This window comes from Pipistrellus hanaki, assembly GCF_964339955.1.
Source record: "Pipistrellus hanaki genome assembly, chromosome: 6".
In the NCBI taxonomy this organism is placed as follows: domain Eukaryota; kingdom Metazoa; phylum Chordata; class Mammalia; order Chiroptera; family Vespertilionidae; genus Pipistrellus; species Pipistrellus hanaki.
Genome location: NC_140508.1, coordinates 54,845,243 through 54,863,629, shown reverse-complemented (window position 1 = coordinate 54,863,629; position 18,387 = coordinate 54,845,243). Strand labels below are relative to the sequence as shown.

Below are 18,387 nucleotides of genomic sequence, written 5' to 3'. Positions count from 1 at the left end.
TTATAACAGTTCATGTTTACAATTATGTATTGGACCATCATTTTTTAAAGAATCAATTCAAGTGTTTAATCATAACACAAAAGAACAGGCCCAATCTTGTTATGAGAAATTAAAGGTATTTCAAGGAATGGTAAATACTTATATTATGCAGCAAGATTCCCACTTAGGTGTTATACCAGGAAAGAAAAACTAATCTTATGACCTTTGTGAGAGTTATGAATTCACTGTGTAAGACTTTGGTTAAACTTTACATGAAGTTAGATCCCAAATGGTGGCTGTATCAAGAATTCAAAATTATACATGTGATCTGTATAGTAAAAACATATATAAATAGAAAAAAAAAAAAAAAAAGAAATAAAATATTATTCCAAGTGGTAACTGATTATTTTGGGATGGTTAAAAACATTGGTGATTATTTTTTATTTATATTCCTTCTCTGAATTTATATTCATAGTCAGGAAAAAGAGTAACTTTACTTTGAAAATATAGTTGCTATCTATAATAATCTATAATAATAAAAGCATAATATGCAAACCAATTGAATGACTGAACAGCAGAACGACCATCCGGACGACCTTCCAGATGAGCACACTATGACACGCGCTGGTGCTAGGCCAGCCAACAAGGGTGCAATGTGATTGGGTGGGAGCCCCCCGCCATTGCCCCACAGAGGGAGGCCCAGGCCAGCCAAGATATCACACCCCACGCCTGTCACCTGCAGAGGGAGGTAACTGATGGTGGGGGAGGAGGGGCAGTGCTGCAGAGATGGCAAGGCGTGTGTGTGTGTGTGGGGGGGGGGGGGCAGGGCCAGTTGCCAGCAGCCGGGGGAAGAAAAGCCCTGATAAGTTCTGATCACCTGCCTGGCCTAGGGACCCTGCCTAAGGGGTCTCGGATTGCGAGAGGGTGCAGGCTAGGCTGAGGGACACCCCTCTGCCCCCTACCTCATGCACTCAAATTTCATGCGCCAGGCCTCTAGTATGTAAATAATTCAGCAGTAATGAGAGTCTTTTTATAAGATCTACAAAAATCTTCCTGAGTGAAAACTTTACGGATATGAATTAAAGCTGTTCTCCCCTCCTCCACCCACATGCTTAGAGTTCAAACAATGAAAATGTTTTGATTTAAGATCTATAATGGCTTCCAAACTGGCATGAAAATTGCTTTGATTCAGATATGCTAAATCTTGCCTCCCTATTTAAGATAACATGGTTGATGCAATAATTAGACTTTCACATCTTGGCCAGAGTTTAGAGGTAGCTAAAGGTCAGCTCTTACCACCCTACACCCTCCTAAGGAAGGGAAAGACGCTGACACTATAAAGAGAACTGAGCTCCTTCCAATCGGGGCTTCTGCTGTGTGCCTACGTTGCCTGTTTAGATGAGGCTCTAAATTTGACTCCTCATAATACTCCCTAAATCAAAGCCTAGCCAGTCAAGTTATTGTCTAAAAGGGGGCCTGAACTCACATCCTTAGCCAGCAACACCTAAAAAATGAGCTTCTATAACAGGCTCGGGTGTGAAGCTAAGGGGCGGGGCAGGGAAAATGAGTGATACTATTTTTGCTTTTACTTTTCACCTTACATTCAGGCTCATATCTAGAGTGCTTCATTTGCCTGTAATGGAATTATTAAGAGCCCCGATTTTACACTCTGAATATGCTCAGGAATTTCTAACATTGGAAGTTACAGTCACATCAGAAGAACAAAAGGCTGTATCCACATTGAGTCATGTGAAAGATGCTGGCTGCCTTCCCTCTCAGAATGCAGACAATTGCCCACTATTTCAAGTTGCAAGAGTATTTTATAAGCTTGAGAAAGAATAGAAAATAATGAGTTTCAACTTAAACCAGTTGGGTCAGGGTAAATATTGGGACATTTTGTTGGTAGGAGAAGGGTAGGTGAAATATAAAAATAAATACCAGACTTTCTTAATTCAGTGGAGAGGCTAAACAATCATTATGTAATTCAACCCATATTAAAGTTTACAGTTTCAATTTCTGATTTGTGGTCAAAGGCCAAAAGTTTTAGTCATCTACTGTTATCTGTGATTAGTCATGAATCACACAATTAGTTGATATCTCCTAGAGAGATAAGTGATTTAAAAATATATATATATTTTATTGGCTTTTTTAGAGGAAGAGAGAGGGATAGAGAGTTAGAAACATCGATGAGGGAGAGACATAGATCAGCTGCCTCCTGCACTCCCCCCACTGGGGATGTGCCCGCATGCCCTTGACCGGAATCGAACCTGGGACCTTTCAGTCAGCAGGCCGATGTTCTATCCACTGAGCCAAACCAGTTTCGGCGTGATTTTTTTTTTAAATTTGACAATACATATGTGTCATATTTGTAGTCAGAATCATCTTTTTTTAATTAAGTAGATGGGAGAAAAATGTTAAGTACTTAGGGGGAAAAACAGGGAGAAAACGTTTTCTAAAAAGCTTTACAAAATTCCACAGGAAAAACTTAGAGGTCAAATCTATTGATTCCTTTACTTATTAGTTGTTGTTAGTCATCACCATTGATTTAAAAAAAAATTTTTTTTTTTTTTGTTAATCCTCATCAAAGGATATTTTTCCACTGATTTTTTTTTTTAAAGAGAGAGTGGGAGGAAGGGGAAGAGACAGAGAGAAACATCCATGTGAGAGAGCCACATTGATTGGTGGCCTCCCCTATGCGCCCAGGCCAGGACCGGAGATCGAGCTTGCAGCCCAAATATGTGCCCTTGACTAAAATCGAACCCTGAGCTCTATATTTTTGTTTCCAAACCCCATATTTCTTGAATTAAGAGAGAAAGTTAATTTGGCATAATTTTCTTTTGTACAGTATCCAGAGAAAAAACAAAGACTGTTCCCTTCAAACATAACTTCAGAGTCTGAATGTGCTACACTCATTAAGAGATTCAAGGACATCGTGTTATAATGTCTCCAGTTCTTTCCCAGGTTAAAAGGGGAGAAATATTCCAAAGCCTTCTGTATAGGAAGGAATATCAGAAAGCAAAGGCAAGTGATGATTTTTGAAGCAAAGATACTATAATATACACTGTCCAAAGAATAGTACATTTGATAAGAAGGAAAGGTTATAAAAATGAGAACAATTAAAATACTGAGTCTTAATTTGTTCTCATAGTGGACTGTGACAACTTTAAAGTGATCTGATTATTTATTTCAGAGAGGAAGAGAGAGGGGGAGAGAAACATTAATGATGAGAGAGAATCACTGATTGGCTGCCTCTTGCATGCCCCTCACTGGCGGTCAAGCCCACATGGCCCTTGACTGGAATCAAACCGGGGACTATTCAGTCCATAGGCTGATGCTTTATCCACTGAGCCAAACTGGCTAGAGCTGATCTGATATGTTTAGATTAAAGTATGAGTAACTATTTTTTTTTGTTTATCACAGTGGAAACTATAAGACCGGCATTTTATTTCTTATTATTGTGTGCCTAACAATATTTTAAAACAGTTAACTCATGTCAAAATGTACATAAATATGTTAATTTTACCATGACTGGGTGAAAAAACGTCATCCACAGAATTCAGACACAACACTGGAATCCCTACTGATTTCAGTCTACGATTTGGACTGGCATCCGTATAATAATCATCAATTGTTTGGTATCCAAACATGACTGCGGTAAATTGCTTATCAAACTCTCGAATGGACTTAGCCTGTAACACAAAAACAGACTGTAATTATTTTGGGGATCAAAAAAGGAAATAAAAGTATTACATATAGTTTTTCTCCTACCTTCATGACTTGATCCATGTCAATCTGTTTTACAAACATATGCCGGTGCCTGAAACGAAAGAATTTCAAAAGGAAAAGAGTAAGTTCATTCCTATCTCAAACATATCTACATAATATATAACTAAGCCCAGCACAGGGCACTGAGTTGATGCTCCATGGTAAATATCTAGTTAATCAGAGTACACAGATATTTGTCCCAAAGAAATTTTTAAAGTACTTTTTTTTCTTCTATTTTTAATATGTTTTTATTGATTTTAGAGAGAGAGGAAAGGGGAGGGATATATATAGAGAAACATCGATCAGCTGTCTCCTACACACCCCCTCCTGGGGATCTCACCCACGACCTGGGCATGTGCTCTGACTGGGAATTGAACCAGTGACCTCTTGGTTCATGGGTCGACACTCAACTGGCCTGGTTAAAGTAGCTATTGAGAAAGAATGAACCAGTTCTATAAAATAAGCATAAGGGAAGTTTCATAACAAATTAGACCTACACACTGCTGCTAGTAAGCCAATTTGGCCAAAAAGGCCTCATGTAAACCAGGAACTTTTAATTGGATACATTATCTGAAGATACTATTTTTTAAATGGCTATACTGAAAATTATAACTTGCATTTTTATATATGCACTTTAAAAAAAATTATATATGGCATAATATCACAGGAAGGTCATGGAATCTTGCCACCTGTGAGGAGTAAGCCCAAGTTGCTGTTGGATGTGTTTATTACAAAGGAGCCATTCTTCAGGCGCTCTACTCTCTCCACATCAATATGTACTTATTTTTTAAATGTTGGTCATTTTTGTTGTATAACCATATTTTAATTCGAATCACCTTCTTCACTTTTCTTGCTACCGTCCCTCATTCCAGTGACCAACAGTAACTGATGATTCTTTAGTATTCTTATCAATATTTTATAAGCAACACCCTTATTTACGTAACAAATAGGTTAAGTTTAATCCAATGCTTAATGCCAACTTTTGGGTAACTATGGTTTTCAGTTAAGTCTTGCACAAATTAACTGACATTTATTTAGAGTTTATATTTTAATTTATCAATTCACCCAAAAATGCATGGTAACAGTCATAAAACAATAAACAGAAACATATCTATGTTCTTTGCTACCATACTGTTTAACTGTTAGAATATATACAATTCCAGAAAAATGAGTGCAAAGATGGTATTTTGATAATGTTAAGAACTGGGAGTTGGTCCAACGGTTATGGGTTATTGTTAAGCTGATTAACATTGTCTCCCTCCACACAACCACACTTGACTGACTTCATATTTTGAACGCAAAACTCTGTGGAGGGAGGGCATGTATGGGAGTTGGGGCGGGAGGTGGGATTGGTAAGGTATGTACACATATAATACCTTAATTTAAAAAATGAGAAAAAACTTTTTTACAGCAAAAGAAACCATCAACAAAACAACAAGAAAGCCCACTGTGTGGGAGAACATATTTGCAAATGTTACCACTGATAAAGGTTTAATCTCCAACATCTACAAACAGCTTATACAACTAAATAAAAGGAAGATGAATGATCCAATTAAAAAATGGGCAATGGACCTAAATAGAATATTTTCAAAAGAAGACAGAAGGAAGGCCAAAAAGCACATGAAAACATGCTCAAAGTCACTAATTATCCGAGAGATGCAAATCAAAACAACAATGCGGTACCATCTCACACCTGTCAGAATGGCCAACATCAACAAATCAACAAACGACAAGTGTTGGCGAGGTTGCGGAGAAAAAGGAACCCTCGCGCACTGCTGGTGGGAATGTAGACTGGTGCAACCACTGTGGAGAACAGTGTGGAGTTTCCTCAAAAAACTGAAAATGGAACTCCCATTTGACCCAGTAATCCCACTTCTAGGAATATATCCCAAGAAACTTGAAACACCAATCAGAAAGGATATATGCACCCCTATGTTCATAGCAGCACAATCTACAATAGCCAGAATTTGGAAACAGCCTAAGTGTCCGTCAGCAGATGATTGGATCCAAAAACTATGGTACATCTACACAATGGAATACTATGCTGCCATAAAAAAGAAGGATTTCTCATCATTTGCAGCATCCTGGATGGAATTGGAGAACGTCATGCTGAGTGAAATAAGCCAATCAATGAAAGAGAAACACCACATGACCTCACTCATTTGTGGATAATAAAGAACATTATAAACTGGTGAACCATAAGATAGATATAGAGACAGTATATCAACAAGTAGACTGTCAAGTTACAGTGGGGACGGGAGGAAGATCTGGGGGAGATAATAGATCAACCGAAGGACTTGTATACATGCATATAAGTGCAACCAATGGACACAAAACTCTGGGGAGGGAGGGGATGTGTGGGAGGGAGGGAGGGGGTAAAAAAAAAATCAATAAAATATATTAAAAAAAAAAATAAAAAAAAAATGAGAAAAAAGAAAAAAAGAACTGGGGGGACTGCAAACACATACTTAAGGAACCTATCATTCAGCACTGAACACACTTAATATATACATTACTCACCACCTAGAAGAGAGCTAGGTACTGACATTAGTAACAAGTAGAAAATCCAGGGAAATAGTTCATATTGTTACTCAACACACTTGATAGTAATATTTTTAGTCTTTTAGAATAATTTAGGGCAGTGACAGAACAATGATCTTCAAATGGGGGCCCATACCATACGGGTTGTACAAGATAATCTATTGGGGTACAGAAAGAAAACATTAGAACTTTTATCTATATTTTCAGTTTATACTCAAAATCTCTTGTATACAATTCTAATATGAAGTCTATTTTGTGCAGTAGTGAATGCATGCAATGTAACGTAAATATACATATATTAACAGTGCTGTGCTTTAAAACTTCTTATTGTTGGGGTATGTAACCCAAAAGTTTTGGAGACAGCAGATTTTAAAGATGACTCACTTATTAACTGAAGACTGGAGGCAAGTTGTCAAATAGTAATTAAAAAGCAGCCAGTTCAGTGGTTTCTCCAGTGACTCCGAACAAGCAAAGGTATTCCAACCAACGGAAAAGGTTGCAGCTGCCTTCAAAGGAGTTTTGGTCCCCATTTTGCCCAGGTAATTTAAAAGCAGCATTCTAAAATGAGGAGAAATAGGAAACTCGGTGATGCATTTGTTCTCTCTCAAGACATTCCATACCCAACTATGGACTTTATAAACTATGAAGAAAGAAAAAGATAAACCAGTGTTTAAATACTTGGGAAAGCATGCAAGTACAGGATATTCATTCTTTCCTTACATTCATATACTTGTTTACCTTGCAGTTGACTGTATTGTGAGTGGAGAAAAAGCATACAGTTATTGCTTATAAGTGCATCTTTCTGGGAAATAAAACATGAGAGAATTCCATTGTAAAAGTGTTTTTGTTTTCTTTACTTCACAATGATATTGGGGATTGATTAAAATTTTGCAATTCTCTATGCCCCAGCCTCCAGTTAAATGTTTAATTTAGTATGCCAGGGGTGTTTCAGGCAAACTTTTTCAATAAAGGGCTATATAATACATGTTTTTGGTTGTTTTTTTGTGGGGGAAGGGGAGCTATAATCTCTGTGGCAACTTAACTCTGTGATTGTAGTTTGAAAGCAGCCGTAGACAATACATAAATAAACAGACACGAACATGTTCCAATAAAGCATTTTATATGGACATTGGCATTTGGATTTCATATAATTTTCACATGTCACGAAATGTTATTCTTGTTTTTATTTTTTCCTCCCAACCATTTAAAAGTAAAATAACCTTTCTTAGCTTTTGGACTATACAAACACTGACAGCTGGCCAGATCTGGCCTGCAGGCTGTGGTTTTTCAACCCTTGGTATGAGGAAAGGGCACAGGAGAGGCTTTCAGATGTGGCTGCACAGTGGAATCACTGGGGGAGTTTTTAAAACAATTACAGATATCTGTGTCTCCCGCCAAGGGATTCCGAAGAATCAGTCCGGGCCGCCATTCTGGTTGCCTGTGCAACCTTGTACAGAGAGCCAATCTCTAACGGGCTCCCTAGTCTAGAGTTAGACTTTCTGAGTGGTGGCAGAGCAATTGGCCCCTAAAGTAACTAGTTTCCTCCTTCCTGTTATTTATCTTTATCTCCTAATCACACATTTTCCTCCTTTCTTTTTAGTCTATCAATTTTCCTGATTCTACCCTAGTTCTATGGTGGGTAAAGGGACAACAATGGAGTGTACTAATACCAATGTCAGAAATCTTAATTTAACAAAGTCATCTAAGAAAACGAATGATACCCTAAATTCTGCTTCTCATTATAGTACTTTCTGTTCTTTATTTCTCCAATTGCCTAGGTTCTGAAATTGGAGAAATGGGTAAAAATTGTTTTCATTTTTCCAACCCAAATGACTTGCAGAGTGATGTTGATGAGGTTTCAGATCGGAAATTTCATTTTGGAAAAGGACCCCTTGTAACGACTTTGTATACTGTGCTGTGGTTCACCAAGCCATTTCAAGGATTAATGCTTACTCACCTGCAAAGGGTTCATTCTCTGATCCTAGTTTTGGTGGCCTTATTCTGTGGCTGAAAGCCATAGATTTGTCGGAGGCTGGTATAATGGGCACATTGGGAGGGCTGGAAGGGAAGCCATCAGGAAGTAGGAGCAGGAGTAGCTATATTCAAGTAGGTGGCTAGAGTATGTTTTGGTTATTACCCAAGAGCAAAATTATGTCAAGATGTTATTCCAAAAAGTGCTGATTTTCTCTGACAGGAAAAGGACTTCATCTTACACACACACACACACACACACACACACACACACACACACACGAGAGAGAGAGAGAGAGAGAGAGAGAGAGAATTAAGAGCTTAAAAGGCCTATCAATCCAAATGTTTGAACTTTATCTGGCTCCTGACTCAAACTGTAAAAATCAGCCAACCAACAAACAAACTGACAATTGGAGAAATGTGATACTAAATATTTAATAATACTTAGGAATTACTGTTAGTTTTGTTTACATATGAAAACAGTACTGTTTGGTTTTTTTTAAAGAGATTACTTTCAGAGATTCTTACTGAAATATTTATAAATGATGTAGTATTTATTGTAGAATAATCAGAGTTGGGAGCAATGGGGCGTGATATGATAAACGAGAGTACCCTTAAGTTGATAATTGTTGAAGCTGTGTGATTAATATATGTGAGGGATCATTATGTCTTCTCTTTACTTGTATGTATATTTGTAAGTTTCTATACATTTCTTTTTTATTCCTCTATACATTTCTTAAGGCGAGTTTACCAATTCATCGGGAGACAGGAATCTGACTGGGTCTAGGCAGCGTGGGTTCCTTAGTTAGACTCAGTTCTGGTTCAAAGCCCCTACTTGACTCCAGGCATCGCAGGCGTGGGGGCATACAGATCTTGGTCAGACGCTTTGGTCTGTTACACTCCAAAAGAAGTGTCACGCTGTAAAACACAGCCCCAAACGGTAAACTGACCTGGGAATGTGTCAGAGTGCTAGGCAACTAGACAGGGTGCTTCCTTCGAACAATGTACAAGACATTAATATTCAACCAGCTGCAAAGGCTAATGGTCAAGTTCTGCCTTCAGGCACTGAGGTTTCAATGTGACATGAATAGGCATTTCCCAGGAGCTTCTGAATAGAGAATCTGGGCCTGTTTACGTAAGGTCTGGCCTTAAAAAAAGTCAAGAATTTACAAGATTAAGGGAAAAAAGTTCAGCTGGCACCTTGTCCTTTTAGGTTCACATTTTGGGGCAGAAGAAACAAAAGTGAAAAACTGCCTATGAAGCACAATTCAGAGATTTTGCTGGGTTTTCTGCATCGATTCAGATTTCTTCCTTTAGTAGGTCAAGTCAGACCTCCCATGCTAATGTAAGAAACATACTCTTTTCCTCTTAATTTATGTTTATCAGAGTCTAAAAAGGTGGGTAATGCCTATTTTTCAGAGTCTATCATTTGTAAAAAGCCTGTCATTTTCAAATAAATATGCTCTTAAGACAATCTGTGAATTGAAATGACAGATAAATCAATTATAAAATCAAGACATTTTATATCTCATGTGTTTCTTGATTTTAAAGAGTAGCTTTGGGCAATGGTTTAGGAAATCTAAAATGCCAGATAATAAAAATTTTGGATTTTATTAAGTCCAGTGTCCCTAGAACAAAAAATATAAATATTACTAGCAGAAATGAACCTACCTATAATAAATACATAGCCTAAAAGTTCCAAAAAGAGAGCCCCAAAGTAATTCCAAGCAGTACAAGTTATAATCATATTCATGAGGTTTAAAAATCAGCTGGAATAGGGAGTTAACAACAACACTTTACAGTTTCTAGGAGAGCATTCCAGAATAGGTCATTTGCCCGACAACCAAACCAAACCAAACAACCAACCAAACCAAGCCAAACAAACCAAACCACACCTGAGGAAAGAGTCTTTGGAGGCCTCTTCCGCTGGAGGAGCAGTAAGTGTTTATCTTATGACTGGAGTGCTAAAAGCCATGCTACAAGTTCAGCTTCCTGAGTGGTTCCGAAAAACACGGTTGCAAGGCCAGCCAGGAGTACATCAGGGAACCTGAGACCCCAGTACCCCAAGTAAGCACTGGTATCCTTTTCACTGCAGAGACCAGTAATCAAGGGAAATATTAAAATCCACCTGAACGAATTCCTTCAATCATTCATTCAATCGTGTGGTAAAATAGGATAAAATTAACAAAACATTTACTCTAAAATGTCTATGTAGCTAACGGTCCTCTCTGGGAGAGGCAGTTGGTGAGACCACTTCTCTCAAACATGTTAGAAAGGAAAAACCTTACCCTCCCATGGAAACCCCTGCTGCCAGGAAAGGAGCAGAGGGGAACAGACTGTGCACGTGGTGAATGACTGTCTCCAGATCTTCCGTGTTAGCGCAACAGTACGTCCTTGGCGTCTGTAAGCAGTGACAGGCAAAGCACAGCATTTAAAATGGTGAGGTTCATGATTTGTATAATGCAGAAATGTAAAAAAAAAAAAAAAAAAAGAGCAGGAAGTCATAAATATGGGGAAATAACCTTTGTTTGCACATATTATGAATAATAAAAATTTATAATTTCCTTATCTTGCAATACACATATATGTTATTTAAAGTCAATGCTATTCAAGTTGGCACTAACAAAAAGACTTTGATCGGCAAGGAAGGCTTGATAGAAATGGAAGACCTTAAATTAAATACCATAAATTAAACAGAAACACAGTTCCCTACTCAGATGTGTCTCGGACTAAGCAAGAACAGTAAATTTATGAAGAAAAAGTGGAGGATTACATCTTCTTATAGGAAAACAAAACAAAACAAAACAAAAACCGTTATACCTGACAAAGTAATTCTTTGTTTAAAAAGAAACAAACAAAAAGGGCTTTCTAATAATGCCATAAAAATTTAAATTTGTGGCTCATTTCTAACTGGAAAACTGTTTTCTCTATCCTGAGTGCTGTCTACCAATGAAGGAGTGTGGTTTTCTGGTACTGCCTTCACTCTAGATAAAGCAATATCCAGTCTGATCTATTAATTAAACATTTGATTTTATAATAAAAGCCCCAGCTGCACCCCAATGAAACAGACACTTAAAATGGTAAAATATGTAAAGCTGATTATGCTTCCATACATAATGTACTTAAACAAATGCTTTTCATGTGAACTTCTTCAATGAAGGCTCTGATTCTAGTTGAAAAGCTTCACAGATGCATTGTTTGAGATGTGTGAACAAAGGTCAATCCTGTCTGTGGAATATGTGTAAATGTGTGTATGAATAAAGTTTATGTAAAATAAAATTTATTAACAAGGAGAGGAATCTGATAACATTACTCTAATAAAAATACTGAAACCAGCCAAAACCGGTTTGGCTCAGTGGATAGAGCGTCGGTATGCAGACTGAAGGGTCCCAGGTTCGATTCCGGTCAAGGCATGTACATTGGTTGTGGGCACATCCCCAGTGGGGGTTGTGCAAGAGGCAGCTGATCAGTGTTTCTCTCTCATCGACGTTTCTAGCTCTCTATCCCTCTCCCTTCCTCTCTGTGAAAAATCAATAAAATATATTTTAAAAAAAAAAATACTGAAACCAGCCGAAACCGGTTTGGCTCAGTGGAGAGAGCATTGGCCTGCAGACTGAAAGATCCCAGGTTCGATTCCAGTCAAGGGCATGTACCTTGGTTGTGGGCACATCATCAGTGGGGGGTGTGCAAGAGGCAGCTGATCAGTGTTTCTCTCTCATCGATGTTTCTAACTTTCTATCTCTCTCTCTTCCTCTCTGTATAAATCAATAAATATATATTTTTAAAAAGTACTGAAATCAGCTATCTGCACCACCCTGATTACAGTATTCCATAAACCATGATTACAATAAACCACGATCACAATATCCATTATTCAATCACTAATGAGTAGTCTAAGAAAATTACAATTTTCAGCGATCCTCCTGATAAAACCCAATATTAAGACACTACCTACTGCTCACTGTCATCTTTTTGAGATCTTCAAATATGTAATTTTCCAAAAGATAAATGTTAACCTGACAGCATTTATAATGGCAAAACCATGAAGGTGATCCTTTTATCACATTTATTTTATAAATAGGAAATTGAGTTTAGAAAGGTTAAATAAATCCTGTAACACTTGAACAGCTGACTAAGCTGAGATAATTTAAAAAATACTCTGTAATTAAATGCATTTGAATGACACAAATTCACTGTAAAATCTAAATAGGACAATATCTACTACTATGCTTATTCACAGTGACTGCAGAATTTGTCACAAGTATTCAGGTGAAAAAAATCATCCTTACATGGAATTTTTATTACATGTGAGTCTTTTCATACTGCACAGTTAAAAATTAAAATTATTTTTAAAATATATTTTATTGATTTTTTACAGAGAGGAAGGTCCTAGAGGGATAGTTAGAAACCGATGAGGGAGAAACATTGACCAGCTGCTTCCTGCACACCCCCTACTGGGGATGTACCTGCAACTAAAGTACATGCCCTTGACTGGAATCAAACCTGGGACCCTTCAGTCCGCAGGCCAACACGCTATCCATTGAGCCAAACCCGTCAGGGCTAAAATTATTTTTAATTTTTACACAAGAACAAATTTATTTTAGATGATACCTTTTCTGCCTAAACTCACAATGAAATAGGAAACCAGATTTACATAAACAAACAATGCATAAATGTCAACCAAAGTTCTCATATAGCTTCACACACACACACACATCTATATTCCTTAATATGAGTATTAGATTTCTAAATAGAATCTGAGATATCAAGAACCCTAAAGACATTTATTTTAAAAAAAAAACAAAAAACAAAAAACAAAAATCCTCTCATTTTCTAGTTGACAAATAGACTAGGTAAGTTGAAATATCAAGCTCATTTAAAAAAAAAATTAATGATAGAAGGGGGTGTTAAAGAACATGTTCTTGCTCTGAAGATTCTAATTAGCACTAGCTAGCAATCCAAAAACAAGATGGGTCAATCTGTAATCTATAGAGATTTCCAAGAGAGACTGCTGGGGCGGGGCAGTGAGATGGAAGGGAAGAAAAGAAAGGAATAGTAGGGAAGGATGTGTGAAGAGGAAGGAGGAGGTGATGGAGTGAGTAGCTCAGATGAGTACTTAGAGCAAGCATGTCAAACTTACAGCTCACAACGAGTATTTTTGTGACCCAGCCAATATAACGGTATGTAAGAAATGTTTTAATAGAAATTTCATAACTTATCTTTTACAATATCCTGTTATACATAATTACTAGTAATGAACTACAATGTTCGTTAATGACTGATTACTATAATCGTGTTGCATTCATTTCCCTTACGTGTACCATTTCTCTCCACTAATACCAGCAGTGAAAATTTTGCAGCCAGTTGCCACGTCATTAGTCTTGGACTAAATTGTTTGGTGTGCACAACAGGAAATATTTTGCTTTCAAAGAATAAGAAAAATAGGTTTACTTAAATTACACTTATTAATTTCTGCAATTATTCAGTGTCTGATAAGTTAATGTTCAAGAAAAAATATTAATTTTCATTAAAATGTTCTATTATTTTATGTTAATGATTGCTCATGTATTTCAGCCCTGTGTATTCAGCATATCTCTATCAAAATAAACCTACATTTCTATGACAATTGAAGCTTTTGTTTTTTAGTAGTCCACATAAACTTAAACCTTGTTTATTTGGCCCATGTTAGCCTTTGAGTTGGACATGCTTGACTCAGAGGATAAGGAAAGATGAAGAGATGCAGAGAGTGTGAAATACTGAGAGTCTAGGGTATGGTTAAGGAGAAGACACTACGTCAGCAGAAATAAAACACTGTATAGCTTTAAAATTTCTCAATTACTTATGAACAAGTCACCAAAATGTACCCTTGTTATGCAAGCTTTAAGTGAAGTATGTGTGCACATGTATGTACACATGCATACACATGTACACACGGCCACACACAGAGTTAGGGCACAAGGAAAACAATCTATGAAAAATTATTAGGATCAGAAAATCTTAGTGGCTGAATCCTTTGTAAATGATCATTCCTAAAGTAAGTGGGAACTATGAGAGTTCACAAAATAATCATTAACATTAGGGAGTCTAACATTTCTAGATTCCTAATCTTGAACACCAAGAACTACCTGTCTTTCAGAGAGTAAGAAAAGGTTCCAACTGCTTCAAGGACTCCAAGAGTCCTGCAGGGATAGCTGAGGCTCAGTCTACTGAGACGAGAACGCCCTGTCTCCCACGGCTAACAGCCCCCGGGGGCCCGAAGTGCAGGCTTCTCGTTTCCTCGTGAGCAGGGCTTTGGCTTTCCCTCATCGCTGCACTGACTGATCAGAAATGAGGACAACATTTCTACCTGACTGCTTTGCAGAAGCTATGGTAATCCCTATAAATTCTAAGTATATCACCAACCTATTTCAGCCAACCTTTTACTTTTGCATGTCTTCCACTCCTAGGAGAAATGCTTACTCTAAATTCTATTTCACCTTTTCTAGCTCTTTTGGGTTCATTTCTGTTAGAGTTCCTTCCTGTTTGATCTTTGCTGATTCATCTTTTGTTCTTTTTTATGCCTAAGCTAAGGTCTTACTCTGAGTCGGAACTACATTGAATTCTTTTCTGGATTCAAGGCAAGGTGTAAATAAATACAGGGTTCCTCTAGTCTGAAACAGTAATTGTTCATAATTCTAAGGCGGAAGGAAGAAGGGTTACCAAGGGACCTAACTCTCAAAGCTAGTTCTAAAAATCAATAATGTGACACATTAGGGTACAAGAAGTATATATTAAGTTATAATTAATTAAGTCTCTTAATCGAACCCAGGTTTGATTCTGGTCAAGGGCATGTACCTTGGTTTCGGGCATATCCCCATTAGGGGTGTGCAGGAGGCAGCTGATCAATGTTTCTCTCTCATCGATGTTTCTAACTATCTCTTTCTCCCTTCCTCTCTGTCAAAAATCAATAAAATATATATATTTTTTTAAAAAAAGAAGAAATTTAAGTTTAAAATATTTGGCTCTCAAAAGAAATTTCAATCGTTGTACTGTTGATATTTGGCTCTGTTGACTAATGAGTTTGCCGACGACTGACCTAGATGATCTAAAAGCACCACAAACATCTAAAACGGAATTTATTTTTGTTATATATAAACCTCATAAATCTTCCTAAATGTCCTATTTCAGCAAATATCCATCCCTTTTGCCAGTTCACCAAGCTAGAAATGTGAATCCTGACTCCCACATAATCTTTCTATCACATGAATATCCCTCATTTTTGTTCTCTCTTCTTCCTACCTCCTACCTCTGTTTTCAAACTATGGGTAGGTCTATAGTAACTGATTTTTTTTTACTGGCCTCCCAGCCTCCAAATCCCTACCCTTCCATCTTTTTTTTTCACACACTGCCCTAAGTTCTCCTTCTAAGACATGACCATGATCAAATTATTTTATATGTCAATTATATCCCAATAAAGCAAAAACATTGTTTTATCTATCTATCTATCTATCTATCTATCTATCTATCTATCTATCTATCCATCCATCCATCCATCCTCACCCAAGGATATTTTTTCCATTGATTTTTACAGAGAGTGAGAGGAAGGGAGAGAGAGAAAGAGAAAAACAGAGAGAAAGAGAGAGAGAGGCTTGGGGTTGGGGATTGAACCTGAAACTCAGGCACGTGCCCTTGACTGGGAATCAAACCTGCTACTCTTTGGTGTGAGGGGCCAGTGCTCTAACCACTGAGAAACCTGCCAGGGCTAAAAAACATGTGTGTGTGTGTGTTTTCTTGTGTGTGTGTGTGTGTGTGTGTGTGTGTGTGTGTTTTAATATATTTTATTGATTTTTTACAGAGAGGAAGAGAAAGGGATAGAGAATTAGAAACATCGATGAGAGAATCATCGATCAGCTGCCTCCCGCACACCCCCTACTGGGGATGTGACCGCAACCAAGGTACATGCCCTTGATCGGAATTGAACCCAGAACCCTTCAGTCCACAGGCCAACGCTCTATCCACTGAGCCAAACCGGTTTCAGCTGTGTGTGTGTTTTTATTGTCTATGGTTCAATACTACTTTCCTGATGATACTACACATGAGACTTCAAAATTTGATCCTAGAAGAATTCCCATCACTTCCTGAATAATGAGAAGAGAGTATAGCATAATGGTGAAGAACATAAGCACATAGTCAGACTACTGTCAGGCCAACGTGGCTCAGTGGTTGAGCGTGACCTAGGAACCAGGAGGTCAGGGTTCGAGTCCCGGTCAAGGCACAGGCCGGGGTTGCAGGCTCGATCCCTAGGGTGGGGTGTGCAGGAGGCAGCCGATCCATGATTCTCTCTCATCAATGATGTTTCTCTCTCTCTCTCCCTCTCCCTTCCTCTCTGACATCAATACAAACATATTTTTTAAAATAATAATGAAGAAAATAGACATTTTAGCTCAGAGGTGGCCTCACGGGGTCCCCCCTTCTCCTAGCTCTTTCCCAGACGGGGACGAGGGGCTCCGGGCATGTGGGCCTGGGTGAAGGAGGCCGGGCAGAGACACACACACACACACACACACACACACACACACACCTTCTCCTCGTCTGCCGCAGCCCTGGAACCAGCTCCCGGCCGCCTGGAGCCAGTGTCTAAATCCTGGCTCTGAATTCCTTGGCTAGGGCAAGTTCTTAACATATTTATGTCTCATTTTATTCCTCTGGAAAATGGGGATGATGGTGACTATATTTACCTAAATCATTGAGTTGTTTCTATTGCTGATTATTAAGCATGAAAAAACATAACTGATATATTCTAAGTCCTCAATAAACCTTAGACAAAATTATCATCATTATCCTTCCACAAGTATTTTTTTCCCCCAAAATATTTTTTATTGATTTCAGAGAGGAAGGAAAAGGGAGAGATAGATAGAAACATCAATGATGAGAGAATCATTGATTGGCTGCCTCCTGCATGCCCCCCCTGGGGACCAAGCCTGCAACCCAGACATGTGCCCTGACCAGGAATTGAACTGTTGACCTCCTGGTTCATAGGTTAATGCTCAATCACTGCCTGGGCCCCTCCACAAGTATTTGCTAGTCCATGCTCTTCATATCTTTTCCAAATGTGTATATATGTATATATTTTAAAGATTAATTTTAGTGTGTTTTAAAAAATTAATTTATTATTTATTTATTTTAACAATCTTCACCGGAGGATATTTTTCCATTGATTTTTAGAGAGAGTAGAAGGGAGAGGAAAAGACAGAGAGAAATGTTGATGTGAGAGAAACACATCGATTAGTTGCCTCCTGCAGCCCCAACCAGGACCCGAGCCAGGGAGAAGCCTGCAACCAAAGTACATACCCCTGATTAGAATCGAACCTGGGACTTGATGGTCCACAGGCTAACACTCTATCCATTGAGCAAAACCAGCTAGGGCCCAAATATGTTTTTATTGATGTCAGAGAGGAAGGGAGAAGGAGAGAGAGATAAAAACACCAATGATGAGAGAGAATCATTGATTGTCTGCCTCTGCATTCTTCCTACTGGAGATCAAGCCCACAACCAGGGCATGTGCCCTGACTGGGAATCGAACTGTGACCTCCTGGTTGGCGCTCAGCCACTGAGCCATGACGAGTGGGTGGATATAGGCCATGCTCTTTAATACTTTGATCTTTGTGCTGAGAAGGCTTCTCTTTCCCTCTCCTTGCTCAATACCATAGCCTTCAAGATCCAACTCAAATTTACCTCCACTACAGTGTTCTTTCCCCTCCCCCAGGCAGTTAGCTACTCCATTCCTTTATGATCCGTAGCCTTAATAGATCTTCTCACAGTTGCACTTAGCACTGTACTGTGCATATTTTTATGTGTCTGACACTCTCTTGTAACTTAAGTTAAAGCTATTATGGCTTAGGGTTGTGTCTAATAATGTGTACACTCCTCATCCTACAGTGCCTGATTTAATAGGCATATAACACGGTTCGGCTGAATGAACAGATCTTTCTCCCTCGCTCTATGGGACCTAATGGAGTTTACTTTGTAGCACGTGATTTCCTTGAGAGTCTCAGCTCATGTCTCCCCATCTTTGTATCCTTGAAACACCTAGATAGACACACAGCTCTGGCCATTGTGCTCAGGGGCTAGAGCGACAGCCCCCAGTCAAGG

At 38.4% G+C, this 18,387-nt stretch overlaps 1 protein-coding gene across 1 annotated transcript in view; it reads right to left on the bottom strand.

The window, feature by feature from the left end:
• Positions 1-18,387, bottom strand: part of ABHD3 (abhydrolase domain containing 3, phospholipase) — a 33,734-nt gene that overhangs the window by 1,383 nt on the left and 13,964 nt on the right. The window contains exons 5-8 of the mRNA XM_084888136.1: positions 10,545-10,657; positions 6,670-6,843; positions 3,748-3,796; positions 3,503-3,668 (exon numbers count right to left, since the gene is read on the bottom strand). Of these exons, the coding sequence (XP_084744262.1) occupies positions 3,503-3,668; positions 3,748-3,796; positions 6,670-6,843; positions 10,545-10,657 (502 nt within the window). The remainder of the gene's footprint in view (positions 1-3,502; positions 3,669-3,747; positions 3,797-6,669; positions 6,844-10,544; positions 10,658-18,387) is intronic.